This window comes from Sceloporus occidentalis, unplaced genomic scaffold, assembly GCF_023333645.1.
Source record: "Sceloporus occidentalis isolate IW3139 unplaced genomic scaffold, rSceOcc1.0.p SCAF_4, whole genome shotgun sequence".
Taxonomy (NCBI): domain Eukaryota; kingdom Metazoa; phylum Chordata; class Lepidosauria; order Squamata; family Phrynosomatidae; genus Sceloporus; species Sceloporus occidentalis.
This window is the reverse complement of record NW_028316984.1, coordinates 39,078,044-39,095,763: the sequence shown is the minus strand read 5'-3', so window position 1 is coordinate 39,095,763 and position 17,720 is coordinate 39,078,044. Positions and strand designations below refer to the sequence as shown.

Genomic DNA, 17,720 nt, shown 5'->3' with positions numbered 1-17,720 from the left:
CATGTGCTTCTCTACATTTTCCCTTCAGCTTGTGGAATCTGTTCTATAGCATGACTCTGTTTTCTAGATTATTATATTGTGTGTTTTGTGGTAGCTGTGACAGGATGATGTGGGTGTCAGAAGCCCTGGGGTAGAAGCGGAAATTCAATATGTTCACATGGAAATTCCTCATGTAACATTCTGGATCCTTCTTTAATCTAAGAAGATGAATTATGAAGTGGTTTATTACTGCATGAGCTGAATAGCTTACTCAGTTTTTTGATGGTGAAATATCCTTTGTTTCTTTTGCAGCCTACTCCTAATCAGGTCACGTTTCATCTGCCGATGCATCGTTACTATGCAATGTTTCTGAGTAAGGTATGCTAAATTTTTTTCCAGGAGAAAGGTGATATTTGAAGATTTCTAGTTTGTGTCCTTATAAAATGTGTACTTGGTTTTGTTTATAGGCTGTTAAGTGCCAAGAACTAGATCTGGATTCTCTTCTTCCAGACCAAGAGATGTTGATGAAGCTAATGGTTCACCCACTCCAAATTCAAGTAAATTTTCCAACTCTTTTTAGATTGAATATATAGTACTGTAAACATTTGTGTAAAACAACCAGAACTAATAAAACACTGAGGCGCGTTACAGACCGCCCTAAAGTGGGCGGTCTGGCGCCGCCGTCATTAGCTACGCCGAGAAGCCCCAGCGTCCAGACCGTGAGGCTTCCTGGCGCAGCTAAAAAGGAGCGCCGAAATGGCACTCCTTTTTGGCCCCTGGAAGTGGCGCCGCAAGGCGTGAGGTGCACACTCGCGGCGTCACTTCTGCCGTGCCACGTCCAGATGCTTTGCATCCGAGACGTCAAAATGGCGGCCTCCGTGTGGACGGGGGCCGCCATTTAGTACGTGATCCGCGCGTACTAGGGTCAGGGGCCGTGAGGAAGGTAAGACCCTTCCTAATCCTAGCACGCCCCTTTCTAACCCTAGTACACGTGGAGCATGTACTAAATGGCCGTTTGTAACGCGCCTCAGATTGTAGAATCCTCAGGCATTCACTGCTTTTCAGTTGAATGTGTGATCAGTTGAGATCCTCCATGTGTTAGTTTGTGCTGTACAAATATATACCTGTACAGATTCTTTACAGTCTAGTATAAAATGTACTTTTATTAACATTTTTTCTTGTCTGTGAGGTTCATAATGAGATATATTGTTCACTAATCCTGTTTTGAAGTGTCAAGATAATGTTGAGATGAGAAACAGAACATGTTAAGTAGCAGAAATGCAACTTTGATGGAATGTATCCAGATCCCATTGAATAATTTATCACTGGCTGCACCAAAAAATTCAGTTCCCTGGCATGTTTGAGGTTTCCATGGGTTGTTTCCCCTGTAATTATTTATCAAGTCAGAGAGCAGAAGTAATATTTTGATTCACATAGAGATTTAGCAAGCATCTCAGAAGTTAAATACATCAGTATTGATTGAAACATTCAACATAGACTGCGTTAAAAAGCTACAAAAATAGTTCTCAGCTTTCTCCATATTTTAAAACAACTAGAATAAGATGGCATGTCCAAACAACAGATTGCATGTTTGTCAGTAATTCCTCAAGGCATAAAATAAAATAAAATAAAACTCTTTCTCTTCTTTTTGGTAGGCAAGCCTCTCTGAAATCCATAGTAATATGTGGGTGAGGAATGGCCTGCAGATTAAAGGACAAGCCATGACTTATGTGCAGTCTCACTTCTGTAATTCCATGATTGATCCTGACATTTATCTGTTACAGGTAGGTCAGTAATTTCTGTGACTTCATCTGTTCTATATTAGTAGATAGATGAACAGTGATATCTAACATACATATTGTGCTTTTTTTTCGAAAACAGGTCTGTGCATCTAGGCTTGATCCAGATTATTTTATTTCCTCAGTTTTTGAAAGGTAAGATAATGTGTATGAATTTTTAATAAAACAAATTTAAATTATGGATGAGGAATACTATGGCTTGGCAGTGAAAGAAAAAAACCAAGAAAAAGAAGTTGTTATTCATGATTTTTATTATATATTTATAAGCATTTAATATAGCTTTTGATTGTAAATACCTCAAATTATTTTATAATAAAAAGATACAATAAAACTCATTGTTAAAAATAAAAAGTAAAGCTAAAACAATAAAAGCAATGAAATGATTAATGCAGAAGCAGAGGTAAATACCAGTATTAATGATCAGGAACATAATCACAAATACAGCTGGACAAAGAAACTCTGTATGGAACTCACTTAATCTTAATGGGGAGATCATTCTCCATGATGGGTGCACCATCAGGGAATGCCCTGCTCTGTAATGCAGACAAATCAGCCTCACTAGGCAGTTATGTTTATCTTATGTTTTTGATGGGATAGGTGGAACAGTATAATAAAGGGTCCATGTAACATTGATTGGAATAAGCATTGTGATTTAAATAAATAAATAAGGATAACAATCTTAAAGACATTCCACTGGCTGTCTATTAGTTTTCGGGCACAATACAAGGTGTTGGTTATCACCTTTAAAGCCCTACATGGCTTGGGCCCAACATATCTGAGGGATCGCCTACTTCCATATAATCCGCCCCATACTCTCAGGTCCTCTGGGAGGAATTTATTGCAGCCTATAAAGACTAGGCTGGCTGCAACCTCCCAGAGGACCTTTTTTGCAACTGCTCCCACTCTATGGAATAGCCTCCCGGATGACATCTGTCAAGTAAATAATGTAGATAGCTTCAAGAAAGCTGTTAAGATGGATCTCTTCCAGCAGGCCTTCCCAGAATAAACTACTCAGCCATGTAAATACCCCCTCCCCATAGGTATGATGATTCTGCTCATTGTTATTGTTTTAATTGTTTTAATTGTAATTGTCTTTGAATAATTTTAAATCTTAATTTTTTAATTCTCTTTTTAAGCGGGAATATTTTGTATATATTGTTGTATTATTTTTAATATTGTAAGCTGCTTTGATTGTTTTGACAAAAAGCGGGGTAGAAATAAAAGTTTTATTTATTTATTTATTTATTGATGTTTACAGACAACAGTGTATTGCAGTTCTTCTGGGGATCGGTTTCTCTTCTATAATAAGCAGGATAACAAATGGCACCTGTATTCTTACTGAGTTCAATAGATTTGAAGGAATCGTATTTTCACATACCTGTGGCTGTAACATGCAGAAAATATTTGAGGTTTCAGTTCCAAAAGGGCCATTTCCAGTTCAGGGCTCTCCCTGTTGGTTTAACTTTTGCATCCAGGGTGTTTCCGAAGGTGTTAGTTCCTTTCTCAGGGAGAAAGGAATACAATTCTACTCTTATTTGGGTGACATCCTTTTGAGAGCAGGATGCAGAAAAAAGACAAAGCAGGGATATGGAACAGACCATACAAACTGCCAGAATATGCATTCCTTATAAATTTCGAGAAGTCAATCAGTTGATAGCAACAATTACTCTGGTTCATTTAGGTGCACAAATAGATACATAAAAACAATTCCTTATTTTTATTCATTCTTAACACTAACATTCTAATATACAGTCAAAATCAAAATGATATATATTCAGAAAATAAACAGATAAATTGCAAAAAACCAAATTCCTTATTTAGACTTGACAGGAAAAAATAAATAAATAAAAGAACAAAAGAGGAAGGCATGAAATTATCCACTTTACAACAACAATGTTTATTAGGAGATATTTCTGTATATTCTTTGCAATTTGACTATTACAAATTTTAAGACTAGAAAAACGTGCTCAGCCACCTTAGGGGCTTTAGCAATTGCATATTGTGTATATATTGATGCCTCTTTTTCTCTGTCCTTAGAGCCAAAAGGGAGAGGAAACTAGCAACATCAAACTATTTGATTCTGTTTTTGAATAAGCAGTAGCTGATGAAATCTGTTTCAGCACAGTAAAGATTTGTGGAACTGTCCCCTTTCCTCTGTAGTACTTATGGTTCAAGTAGGAAAGAATGGCTGCAGCTCTAGCACAGGGCTGTATTTTGGTGGTTATGAAAAATCATTATAATGTGGCAAGTACACCAGAAATGCATGCACACTGCCTCCCAATGTTCTTTTTAGCTCTTGGCCAGGAACAACACAAAGGAATCATAAAGACAGACAGATTCCATGGAAGACCATTTGCCCTAAGTAATGGAAGAATAGAGAAAAATCATAATATGGCATATGCTTTTAGACAAGCTTAGCATAAAGTGGATAAACTAAGGTGCGTTACAGACTGCCCTAAAGCGGGCGGTCTGCCGCCGCCGCCATTAGCTGCAGTGGGAAGCCCCAGCGGCCAGACTGCGATGCTTCCGGCCGCAGCGAAAAAGGAGCGCCGAAATGTCGCTCCTTTTTGGCCCCTGGAAGTGGCGCCATGAAGCGCGAGGCACGCACTCGCGGCGTCACCTCTGGCGCGTCACGTCTGGACGCTGTGCGTCCGAGACGTAAAAATGGCAGCGCCCATGTGGATGGGCGCTGCCATTTAGGACACACTCCGCGCGTGTTGGGAACGGGGCCGGTTAGGAAGGGGCAACCCTTCCTAACCCTAGCATGCCCCTTCCTAACCCTAGCACGCACGGAGTGCATCCTAAATGGCAGTCTGTAACCCGCCTCAACTATTTTTTTAAAGTGCTTAATCCTGTATCAACTAGAGAATATTATACAAGAGCATTGTGCTGTTGTAATAATGTCTTTTTATGGTCATTTCCTACACCCTTGTAGCACCTCTCAAGTTGTTAACAATAATAGGTTTTATAAATTTTATTTCCTCCCACATATAGGTTCAAAGTAGTTGACCTCTTAACAATGGCTTCACAACATCAAAATACCGTGCTAGATTCAGAGCATGAGAGATCGATGTTAGAAGGCGCCTTAACATTTCTTGTCATTCTTTTAAGTCTCCGTTTACACTTAGGTAAGACTTGTAGTCTTTCTACATGCTTTAATTATTGTAGTTTCTCTTCTAGATATGTATGCTCACAGGCATTTACAAAGCCTTGCATGTTACGTGCAACGTTTGGAGAGGGATAGTGGCAAAACAGGAACAAAATGATTTGCTAACATCTCTTACAAGTTTCCCAGAACCATGGTTTTTGTTAGTACTGAAATACACATTCTTAACTTTTTTAAAAATGGAAAGCAAAATTGTTCTTGAATAATGTTTCCAAACCTGTCTTTTTTGGTAAATTTTCATCTGTGAATAGGAGTCATACAAATTTTGGTTGGCCGTGGTTGCTAAGCCAAAACTTATGGTTGTTAGAATCAAGATCCTCCTTTCAGCAACATCCTTTATATTTTTCATGAGAAGTAAATAGCATTATTGTACATATTTAGAGGATTATGTACCTCCTGCCTTTCAGAACCAAAGGCTTTTTATGATTTTATAATTGTAAAATATAAATGAGATCCAACTAATTTTTTGTAGAGTAAAAATGTGAAGTTTTTTGCCCACATCTAGAAATCCTAATATAGGGGTTAGTTGCGCCTTTCAGGAGAGAAAATTTCACAATGTGGGTACTGCAGCTGGAAAGGTTCTGTCCTGGTTGCCAACTAACTAAACCTTGTTTACTTACCCCTTTTTCCATTTAGTGCATTTAGTGTTGTTGTTATGACCCTGTGTTTTTTTTAATATGGGAGGTAAGGGATAATTCTGTTCACTTCTCTCCAGTTCCAAATTTTTGCTGCTCAAATATAGAAACTTATGCTTGTTGTTCCATCTAGATCAGTATTGTCTACTGTATTGTCTGTTTTTTCTTCAACTATCCCAGAGATGCTGGGGACTGGACCTGAGACCTTGTTCATAAAAAGTCTGTGCTTTGCCACTAAGCTCCAGCCTGTTTGCAGGCTGGACTTTATTTGGTGCTGCTTGACACTTTTGCATCCTTGTGACTGCCTTCACAGACATCCAGCTTCACTCTCCACCTATGAAGTTGTACGCAAAGGCTGGGGCTTGTATTGGTCTTATGTGGCAAGTGTCATAGGTGGCACATTTATCATCCTGCCACCAAGCTGCACAGCCCCATTGCTCTTCTCTAGCTTGGAAGTGGCAGAGGTGTGAGGAGAATCTTCTCTGTCACTGCTTTGAGTCCTCCACAGCAGAGAGCAAATATGATACAGTCCTTGCTCCTTCCCCAGTTTAATACAAGAGGAGGGTGGGAGATGGGGTTTACCACCTCTTGTTACCCTCTCTTTAGGGTAACACCCAGCAAGGTGCTGTGGTTTGGTGGCAAATGAAAATGTGAGCAATAAGGATGGCAGTATGTGAAGACTGTAAGTTTGCAGTGGCAATTGGTGTGCATTTACTTTTGAGTCTTATGCATATTGCTGAGAGGTTAGCCTAGTTGAGTTCGTTGGAGCTTTGTCCTAAGTAGATAAGCATGTGATGACATTGACTGCTGCCATTCTGCAGAATTAATGCAGTTTGGCATTACACTAACTGTCATGACTCCATCCTGTTGAATCCTGGGATTTGTAGTTTGTCATGGCACCAGAGCTCTCTGACAGAGAAGGCTAAATATCTCACAAAATTACAAATCCCAGAATTCCATATCATTGAGCCATGGCAGTCAAAGTGGTGTCAGACTGCATTAATTGTGCACTGTAGCTTCTTAAATATTTTCATCAAACTAATCTTTCAGATGTAAAATTTGGTTTTATACAATATTTTTAAAACTGGAAAGGAGTTGCTTAGGGCTGTACTTCATCACACTCTTTTTGAAAAAATGTGAACAAGGCCTATATCCCTGTTTGATTAGATCCATTGAATCAGTTACTTAATTGTAAATCAAACATTATATAAATTGCATTGATTTAATGTGTTCCTTGTAGTTTGGATTAACAGGTCGATTTAGGCATGAAAGAGAGACATATTATAACCATATATTTTAACCAGACTTAATATTGAGCTTTAAAGTTTAATCTGATAAATTCTTATAAAAACTTGTTTTATCCTTACTCTTCCATCTACTGTCCGCTGAATAGGATGTAGATGCCCCATTGGATTTACAAGCCAACTCCTTAAAAATATTCACTCATGATATGTACATATTTTAAATGTTCATAATGTTCAGCTGAATGAACTTCTTAATAGCTTCATTTCCATCTTACTGTTACATCGTATTATGATATGTTAAATTTCCTGTTCAATTACTCTAGGAATGACTGATGATGAGATTCTGAGAGCAGAGATGGTTGCTCAGCTCTGCATGAATGACAGGACTCACAGCTCACTGTTGGATCTTATATCCTTGAAATATATTAAAACAACTTTTGATGTATGGTTAGTTAATTTGTATGTTGTGCTTGCTTTCATTTCATCATCAAAGATAATGTGAGTTTTGCACTCTAGGAAGTTATATCAGTGTTCTAACAGTGCTAGCTTTTTTGTATAATACAGGTCCAAAATAATCCAGTCTGAGACCGCTTTAACTGCCCTTGCTCAATACTAGGGAATCCTGGGAACTGTAGTTTTGTGAGGCATTTAGTCCTCTCTGTCAGAGAGCTCTGGTGCACCAATAAACTACAATTCCTAGCATTTCCTAGCACTGAGCCAAGGCAATTAAAACAGTCTGAAAGTGGATTACTTATGTAGTGTGTTTTGGATCACAATGCACCTTTTTGCAGCTTTGAATAAATGTTGAATATGTTTTTGTAGAATATTGTAGTGACGTAGCTTAAAAGAATAAAATAAATGAAACTGTTACTAAGTCTTTCTATCTTTGGTCTGGAGATGTAAACCATCACTTCCTCCCCTCTTTCAATCACATTCTTTTTTTAAAGCAGGAAGATGGGATTTAAGATGGGATTTATTTATTCCACTGAGGCAACCTGCTGTGTTCTCTGAGTCCTGGCACTTCAGGGAGTAATTGGTTTGTCAGGCAAAGAGCAATAAATATCTCCTGCTTTAACTGTTTGAAGTTCAGATTTACATTTGTTTAAAACCTGTAGTGTATGCCTTGATGTTGGAAGGCACAGACTAGCATATTTCATGATACAATATTCCACAGCTGGAAATTAGTTTTGCTTTTCAAATTTCAGCCAGAGAGTTAAATATAAAACTAGCACAGTCTTCAAAGTTGGTAGTGGAGGGTGAGGGGAACTGTAACCTTTTTGCTTTCCTGTTATTACAAATGTGGATTTATAAAATCTGGTGTAATGTGGATTAAAATGGATTATTAGTAATGCCACTGAATGTAGTATTTATAGTTATATCTCATTTTGTGTGATTTTTTTGAACTATGATGGTATACAGGTTTTTTAAAAAGTGTTTTTATGAATAATTGTTCTTTCTAATCTATCTCATAGTCTCGGGCTGTAATATTAGAGTAATATTATAGGAATGAACAGGCCAAATTCAGGGAAGAGTTCAGCACTGAAGCTTAAAACATTTGAATGAAAGGGATTCATTTTACAATATTGACCTCTTGTGGTGAAATTAAGCAGTTGCAGAAGTCCTGAAGTTACCTGTTATTTCTAGAGAGAAAGAGTTAAATGAAGACATAAAAATCTTGCTGACGAAAAGATTCTCACAATAATTGATATTTATCTTAACAAAAAGATCACATTCCAGAAAACCCTAATCCCAAAAGTGGTATTATTCCTGGAAGCTTAAGTTTTGAATCGATGTTGTCAGCTGTGGCTGATTTTAAAGCACCTGTGTTTGAGCCAGGGGGCTCCATGCAGCAAGGGATGTATACACCTAAAGGTAGGCTCAGTTTTTTCACATGTGTTTGTGCAACATACACATTATTAGTAATGAGACAGTGTGAATTATAGCTACAGTATTCCTTATATCTGATCTGAAATTGATTATTACTACATGTTTTGTTTTTATATTTTTTTGCATCTTATATATTGAAAACTGCTTTCCTCAGTTTAAACGGTGAAGTGATTTGCAGCTCATGATAGAAACAAATTATACTGCAGTGTATAGGGAAGAAAATAGGTGTTTAGACAAATAAGAGCTTTGTTTGTTCACACTATAGTGGTCCCTTAGTATCTGCTGGTGTTTGGTTCCAGGACCTCTCATATGTACTGAAATCTGTGGGTGCTCAAGTCCCACTAGAAACAGTGGTATGGTAAAATGGTGTCCCATATACAAAATGGCAAAATCAAGATTTGGAATTTATACTTTTTAAAAAATATTTTCAAGCCGTGGATGCTTGAATCTGGGGATAACGAATTCGGGGATATGGAGGGGCAACTATAATTATGTACTTTAGAGTAAACGCAACAGTGTTTGTAAGACAATCTGCACAAAACAGATGTTTGTTGTTGCTGATGAAAATTGACCTATTAGGAAAAATGATCAAATGTAAAAAATCTTGTTTTAAAATAAATATGGAACACATTTCAGAGCATTAATTACATTTTATTTCTATAAAAATAGCTGAAGTCTGGGATAAGGAATTTGATCCAGTTATGGTAATTCTTCGAACTGTTTATCGCAGAGATGTGCAATCAGCAATGGACAGATACACAACATTGTAAGTTGAATACATTTTGAATCAGAAAAAGTGAATGCTGCATTATGCAATGGTAGAATAAAATGCCTTCAATTACTTAGTCATGTGGAATGGAGAAGGTGGAATGGAGAAGATGGAATGTTCAAGGATCATCAATACAGTTGTTTAAATATCATGAATCCTACACATAATATTTGTTTCCAGGCCTTTTGCCAAACTTTGTGTAAAAGACACATAGATAAGTCTGTCTACTGGTTTCTAAATAATTTTAATTAGTTAGCTGCCTCTTAAATGAATTAGTTGGGGCGGAATAGACTGGTGTTATACACCAATTTCATAGCAGAGTGGGGGCGGGGCGTCTGCATAATGTATGCCCTAATGCTGCCCTGACACCTGCGTCACGGCACTCCTTTGGCGCTGCATCCAGATGACACACACCAAAAGAAATGTTGGAAAGTGCAGCTGCTGCAGCAACTGAGAAAAAGGCGCCTTGTCCCCAAGAAATACATTGTGGGAGAATATGGGAAAGGGCTATCTCTGTGGTGATATCCCAGTTATGGAATTCCTTGCCCTTGGAGGTTTTACTTGCACCAACATTAGGATCATTTCAACACCAAGTCAAATCCTGGCATTTTATGAAAGCCACTTTTTTCATCCTATCTTCATAATGACAGCCATTTTGCTAGTGAATAATTAGCACCCAGATTCCAAAGTATTCATCATCAGTGCCAGAAATACCAAAGATGGTGTAGTGTGGCACGTAGGTGGATGTATATTTCTAAAATATCACAGTTCTCTGTTCTACTTTCCTTAACATCAAATTTTCATTTGTGTTTTTCCTTTCGTTTTCCAGTTTAAAACAGAGTGGAAAAGTCCATGGAAACCCTTGGCCTCCTTACAAGAAACGCACACCTTTGCACCCAAGCTATAAAGGACTCATGAGACTCTTGCACTGCAAAACTTTACACATTGTATTATTCACTCTACTCTATAAGGTACTGTTGAATAGAGGTTGAGTTGAACTCCTAACATCTAATTTGCATGTGAACAGAGTAATCCAACCCTGGAGAAGAATCAAAGGTGGAGGCTTTGACCTTTCTGGACCCCTGCGGATAGCAAAAAACATGGAACCTTAACTCCCATTCTTTTAAATGACTGCATGCTCCTGCTTGTGCCACTGTGAGTGTGCGCGCCTGCCCATTGAAAAAGCTAGGGTTTGCTGTCCACGGAAGCTCGAACTGCAGGTAGCAGTCCCACAGTTGCATGGGCACATGGTTTTGCTTTGCCTGGCCATCTTACAGTGCTTCCAGTTTCAGCTGTAGATACTTAAACTAAATTACATACGAATATGAGAGAGAACATTTATAAAACTTTATAATATGGTGTCTATATGTGTATTTCTTTAATTTTTGAAAACAAAAGCATTTACATAACATTGAGATTTTACAGTTGTGTCTGGCAGATATTGGTTTGTCTCAGTACGTTATTCTGAATCAGAAGGCCTCCTCTTTTTAGCAAGGGTGAAGAAACAGTTACAGCTGCCTTTCTCTTTAAAAATATTGGTGATATTGCAGTTATGTAGATGAATATTCTTCTTTTGTTTGTCTGAAATCTAATGTGGAAACGTTTGGAAGTGAGATAAGAAAATAATGTTTATTTTGTTTTAGATATTAATGGACCATCAAAATCTGTCAGAACATGTCCTTTGCATGGTTTTATACCTGATTGAACTGGGACTAGAGAATTCATCTGAGCAAGAATCTGATGAAGAAGTAAGTGCCAACATTTTAATACCATATGGTATGTACCCTATGTTCCTAAGCCTGGCTACATTTTATTTATTTACTTTCTCTGTTCATGTCTATGGACACATCTGTCCCTCAGAACATCTTAAAAATCATGTAAATTAGGGCATTTATTTATTTGCTTACTTGGTTTATACCCTGCTTTTCTCCCAGGACATATATCATCCAAAATTAGGAGGCTCTTTCTACCGTTTACATTTTATATATAATTTGTTCAGTCCAGTCACTTTATTTTATTTCCTCCTGTCAGTTATCAGCATTTTTGCCACTCATTCAGTCAAAACCTGCTGCCATTGAGTTATCAGATGTCTGGTGTGTGTGTGTGTAAGGGTTTTTTCCTCCTAAAGTGTTTTTGCATATTAAAAGCTTCTGAGTTATTCCAAGTCTTCTGATACTTCCTAAGGGAAGGTGTTGTGGTTTTGGTGGTACTTCTGTGGGTATGGGAAGAATTGAACCTGCATCACTAAGAACAACCAGTGAAATGAAATAACTCTCTAAAGAGGATATTGGATGGATGTGTTTGTATGTATCAATTTTAGAGATTTATTTTGGTTTTTTTGGTTGTTCTGAGTAGGTGGGATTAGGCTCAGATAAATGATTTGTGGGACAGCTAATGTAGCAGGGCATCTAAAAATGAGTTGTGAACCAGGAAGTCCTGACTCAGTCACTCAGGTGACCTTAGGCAAACTGTCACTCTTGATGGTTAATACACAGTGGTTTAAACAGATAATACAGAGTGTGATACACAGATAAAATTATTTTACAAGGTTCCTTGTAGGGTTTACTGAGAGAATGTATGAAAAATGAGATGCATTGTATTGCCACCTTAGTTCTTTTTAAGAGCACTTTGCAAAGATCCTCAGAAGACCCTCTGTACATACTAAGGAAATAATCATCTGCATTCTTTCTTAAGAAAATGCCCCAGTGAACATAGTAAGACTTTCACTCAAGTCTTTAGGGTTTTTTAATAATTAGATTTTTTTTTTTAAAAAGAGCTCTTTTTCTCTTGGATTTTTAAAAAACAAGTTAAATAATCTGGCATACGTTAACTTTTCATGAGGTGCTCTGGCATTTTCAGCTGTATTACAAATGCATTTGTGTGGATTCTTCTAACCGTATCCTACTGTGTTTTTGGTTTTATGTGTTGATACATCAGGATTCTGCTGGAAGCCAGGAACGCTGCCATGATAGTTGGTTTCCAGGGAATAACCTGGTGTCTAACATGAGGCATTTTATTAACTATGTGCGTGTAAGAGTTCCAGAGACAGCTCCAGAGGTGAAAAGAGAACCACCTGCAAGTACAAGTTCTGATGGTTTAGCAGCTTCTCAGGTGAGAGTCGCCATTTTAATAGGTCAAGTGCTTTTGAGTCCATGTTGATCTTAAGTCCATTTGTCTCCGCAGGGTTAAACATTTCTAGAAATGCTCTCTACCATGATTCTTAGGGGTTTTTAATATCATCCTTTTTTCCTTCAACTCACCAGAGTTCAAGGCGCTCTAAAGGACTTCAGAGAGAGGTATTTTGTATTCTAATGACATTGTGTGTATCTTGTGTATCTAATGACAATTTGGCTTTAATTGTGCTGGTCCTAACTACATTGCAGTTCTGCAGTCTTTCCAAGAATATTTTACTGTGAAGCCATCATTTCTGCAGATTTTTAATGATCATGTGAAAAGGTATAGTGGCTTATAGCTTGACACAGTACTACAATTAATTTCAAATTTATTGTGCTATCTGCCAGAGGTAATTCTTTTTTTTTTAAAAAATTGCTTGCCTGTTAGTGGAATAAACATTGTCTTGCCTTGTTTGAATTTGTGTGAATTTCTGGTACAGATGTTGCTAACCTTTAATAATACTGGTCTTTAGCTATTTCATTTTCAATAAGCTTCAGTTTTCTACAAAAAAACAATAATATTTTTGAATGATAAAGGTTACTGGCATCATCTTTGTGAACACATAATTAACTTGTTTAAATGATTTATAGCTAGTTTATAATGGGGTTGTTGCCTTTCTGAGTGGAAGGATGGGGAAGAGCCCAGACATAGCTCATTTTCATATATTAAATCACTATAAACTGCTATGTATTTCATTAGAGTCAAGGCTATATTAAAGAAAACTGCCAAATGGTAGGTAAAAACCTAATTTAGTTATGTAGTTTTTTGAAGGCATAGTGGAAATAATGCATTCACATTGGAGAACTGTTGCAGTGATGAGGCACACACGCTATAAAATGAAGTTTTCTTATCCAAGATAACTGCAAGAAGTTTTGTTAAACTTTAAAAACAACAACATTAAAAATTGAAGTTCAATCCATGAACCTAGCTAGGGCTTGCTAACCATGGAAGACTTCTGTGGAGGATGTCCTGGTTTTACTACCAGCCAGTAGTAAGAACTGGTGCAGAAAGTTTCCATATGAATTAACTACTAGGTACTCATGAACAGGGCATTGGGATTGGGGGTAAAACAAACTGCATTTTAATTATTTTCTGGCAGGAGCCAGCTTCTTCGCAAGCCATGATTAAAGCAAAGCATGGCTTTGAGTTACTTCCAAACACAGACAGTGTCTGCACTGCTTAACTGGGGGAAAGATCTGAAGTGACAGAAAGATTTTGCCATTGGGGAAGAACTGAAGGAGAGCCCATGATTTTGTGTTTTCCTACTGTTTGCATTATCTGTTAAACAATTGAGAGTCTTACCAGTCCCCCAGCCTCAGAAGAGTGTGCAGTTCATTAAAATTAGGTGCTGGAATTTGGGGTGTCTCTGAGTGACTTTAGTTGAATAACCCTAGCATTTCTCACCATAAACAAACCTGGCTTCTAGTATCAAAGATGAATCCAGTGACATAGATGGGCTCAAGAGCTAAACCCTGTTCTCTAAGAAGAAGTGCTAGCTACATCTGCTGGGAACTACAGTTCAACAGCATCTGGAAGGCTGTAGATTTAGATTATGGAATTACTATTAAATTGACTGAGGTATCTTAATTTTGTTTTATACAGGTAAATAGAAGATACATAGGAATTATGTTAATTTTTTGTGTGGGAGGGAGAGATATTTTCCTGTAAACATTTTGGTAGGTGTTAATTTATTTTGTATAACTACTAGTTGATTACTGTACCTAATGGAATTTTATTATTTTTCTTGAAGAACTCAGGGACCGCACAAGTGTTCAGTTTGGTTGCCGAGCGCAGGAAGAAATTTCAGGAAATCATTAATCGGAATACTACAGAAGCCAATCAGGCAGTTCGACCCAAGACTTCAATGAAATGGTCTGCTCCAGGTGCAACACCCCAGCTAACAACAGCCATCTTGGAAGTCAAAGAAAGCATATTGTCTCTGCTAATTAAGCTACATCATAAACTGTCAGGAAAGCAAAACTCTTATTATCCTCCCTGGCTGGATGACATGGAAACTTTAATTCAACATGAAAACCCAAAATACTTACATGGAGATGGTATGACTGCTGTAGAAAGGATTTTGTTGAAAGCTGCACTTCAGAGCAGATTAAACAAACATATCATTGAGGAAATATGTAGAAAAGTGACTCCACCTGTACCTCCTAAAAAGATTAGTCCTGCAGAGAAGAAAACTTTGGACAAAGAAGAAAGGTAATTTGTTGGGAGATAATTTCATTGTTCAGTCACACCAGAAATTGTAGTCTGAGTGTGGGGTTGAACAGCCGATCTTGAAATTTTGATGGGAACCATGCACATACCCTGGCTAAGATTAGAAGATTCACTTGTTTCATCACAATCTATGCTAAAATGCTGCTACCTCTAATGGTGGCACTTAGTCTACATGAGGAATTGATATTCATTTGGAACCTTAATAGATTTTGGGCTCTGCCATACTGACCACCAGGCTAATCTGCTGATGAACACTAAGTCCCATTATTGGGAGAAAGGTGAGAGATAAATGAATAAAATGAGGATGATAATGATGATGAAGATGCAGGAAAGAAATGACAGGAACTAACTGCTGGGAACCCCAGGATCAGTGGCATCACTAGGGTTGGTATCACCTGGTGCAGTAGCTCATAGTGTCACCCCTCCCCCATTGACCTCCTCCAATTTCACGCCATACAGAATTTTTAGTAATGCTTCTTTGTACTAATGTAATGGTTGTGACATAAACATCTAGCAAAATTAAAGTTATATTTTCAAATTACAACATCATATGCGCAACCTAAATGTATTTACTTATAAATAGTGAAGATTTGGTTAAAATGTGATGTTTTTAAAGAACATTTTAAAATAATACTTTTTAAAAAAAAGTTTCAAATTTTTAATTTAAAAAAATAAATTTTGAAATTTGAAAATTTAATTTCTAAAAATTTTGGGCCCTCTCCCTTCTCCCACTGAGCTTCACCCCACTCCCACCATCTCGTAAAGCATTTTAAAGGGAAGCAGATGAATGCCATAGCCTGTTTCTGCCAAAAGGTAGGTGGTGTTTGCGGAGCAGTGGCATCACTTTCCCCTTAGGGTGTCACCTGGTGTGGTCCACACACCCTGCAACCCCTAGTGCCCAGGATAAGGGATTCCTCCTGCATTAGCAAGCATCTGCTCTTATTTTGTAACATTCAAAACAAAACAAAACAAAAAAAAAAGAGAAAGAAAGAGAGAAAGAAAGAAAGAAATCTGTGTCTTATAGTATGAAAACTACATGTGAACGAAACTGATTTTTTGATTTTGGCAGATTACATTAAGCGTGAATTGCGGTAGATGCCATTTGTTGCTGTTATAAACATGTTCATATTTTTGAACAAGAATGAAACCAGAAATACTGACTTTTTGCTACACTAACAACTGAGGCAAATGTTCACCTGTCTTTATTCTCCTGTCATGCCAAAACTAGAGAATACTGATTGCCTCTGGCATGAAGGGGGGGATGACAATATGGTAACTGGATTCCATAAATTGCAATCACACATACAGTGCTGCCATGCTATAGCATTTTGACAGCTTATAATCATGCGGTGAGAGGTCTAAAATGTGGGCTTTAATGTTCTGATTATCCTTTTTTCTTCCATACCCTATCTGTCTCCCATATCTTGCGTATGGATAGAGTCTTGTGTTTAGTTTAATTGAAGGTAACACTTGATTTTGTAAGTTGCATTCAGAATATCCATGCACCTGTCTTGCATATCAAAATCTTTATTACTTGGTTATTAATTGGGCTATTACTGTAACCAAGTCAATGATCTCTAGAAAGCTAGCACCTGGTGCTCTAGTCATATGACAAGGGAGCCACATGGAGAAAAAGAAGGTGATTTAGAAGTAAATGAATGCTTGGTGGAGAATGAGATTGCCTGTGATCTTCATGAACATTTCTGGTATGCAGACAAACAGGCATGTATGTGCTGATGATGGGGCAATAAATATCTAAACTAAAAACAAACATTTATAATAACCTATTGGAAGAGGTCCATTCTAAAATACTAGAAGCATGATCTGTGACTCCCCTTTGTATTTTCAAACTTTACAAAATTCAACAAATGTCCAATTCTTTGTCTGTCAAATAGCTGTTATTCCCTCTTCCCTCTCATCCACAGACTTTTAAATCATCATGTCCCCCTTTGTTGTGTGGGAATTATTTTAGCATGTTTCTTTTTCTTCACCATCAAGACAACATTTAAAAGCACAGGTTATGTTGGAGAGACCTATACTGCAGTTCATTTGGACTGTGGGGAAGAGTACACTGTGTACTTTCTTGCAACCTACAGCTATTGCAGGGCTTCTGAAATGTTACTCATGATGTGACAAGGAATTGTGCCTCCCCCAAACCACAGAGGCATTTTGAGAAAGATTTTAAACAGTGAGTAACGTGTTTGATGTTCAGCAGAATGTTGCAGCATAAAGCACTGCTGTTCCATTTCCCTTCATTCTCTGGTTTTTCATTACATTCCCACCCCTCCAGTCAGGATACCATAGCCAATGAGCATGTTCAGTGTTCGTTGGCCTGTTCTTCAAATCATCTCCACCCCCCAGGCTTGCTGACCTTCTTGCAATGCCATTTTGGCTACATAACTAAGAATACTCATGGCCATAGCCTTTGTGGAAACATGATGGCTGGAAAATCTTTGAAGGAAGGGGGATGGCAAAACCAGTATATACCTTTTACAGAAGTCCAAAATGAAGATGCTTCTAAACTGATAATTAAGCCATTTTGCCTGGCCTCAGTTTGGAAGGTAGTAAAGTACAGCTTTACTGCAATAAGGACTGAGCAGGCTGTGAGCACTTGGGGATGACCTAATTTCTGGTTTTTTCATCTACAAAGGCAAACTTGGCATCACCCGCATAAATTGTTGCCATAGAAACAGAGACATAGCACTAAAAAGAATTTAGCAGTGCTGCTTTGCAATATTTTTTAGTCTCTGGGAGGAACCCCTTGGGCCATTGCGGGAAATTACTGAGCTGTACTGAATCTGTCAGTTTGTTTATGTCTCCTTATTAAAGGTCTCTATT

At 37.7% G+C, this 17,720-nt stretch overlaps 1 protein-coding gene across 1 annotated transcript in view; it reads left to right on the top strand.

The window, feature by feature from the left end:
* UBR3 (ubiquitin protein ligase E3 component n-recognin 3) overlaps positions 1-17,720 on the top strand; it is a 111,704-nt gene that overhangs the window by 38,732 nt on the left and 55,252 nt on the right. Inside the window, exons 12-24 of the mRNA XM_089519782.1 lie at positions 292-357; positions 447-536; positions 1,635-1,763; positions 1,861-1,913; positions 4,773-4,906; positions 7,147-7,232; positions 8,554-8,695; positions 9,380-9,476; positions 10,309-10,450; positions 11,123-11,227; positions 12,417-12,590; positions 12,743-12,775; positions 14,404-14,864. Coding sequence (XP_089375908.1) covers positions 292-357; positions 447-536; positions 1,635-1,763; positions 1,861-1,913; positions 4,773-4,906; positions 7,147-7,232; positions 8,554-8,695; positions 9,380-9,476; positions 10,309-10,450; positions 11,123-11,227; positions 12,417-12,590; positions 12,743-12,775; positions 14,404-14,864 — 1,712 coding nt within the window. The remainder of the gene's footprint in view (positions 1-291; positions 358-446; positions 537-1,634; positions 1,764-1,860; positions 1,914-4,772; positions 4,907-7,146; positions 7,233-8,553; positions 8,696-9,379; positions 9,477-10,308; positions 10,451-11,122; positions 11,228-12,416; positions 12,591-12,742; positions 12,776-14,403; positions 14,865-17,720) is intronic.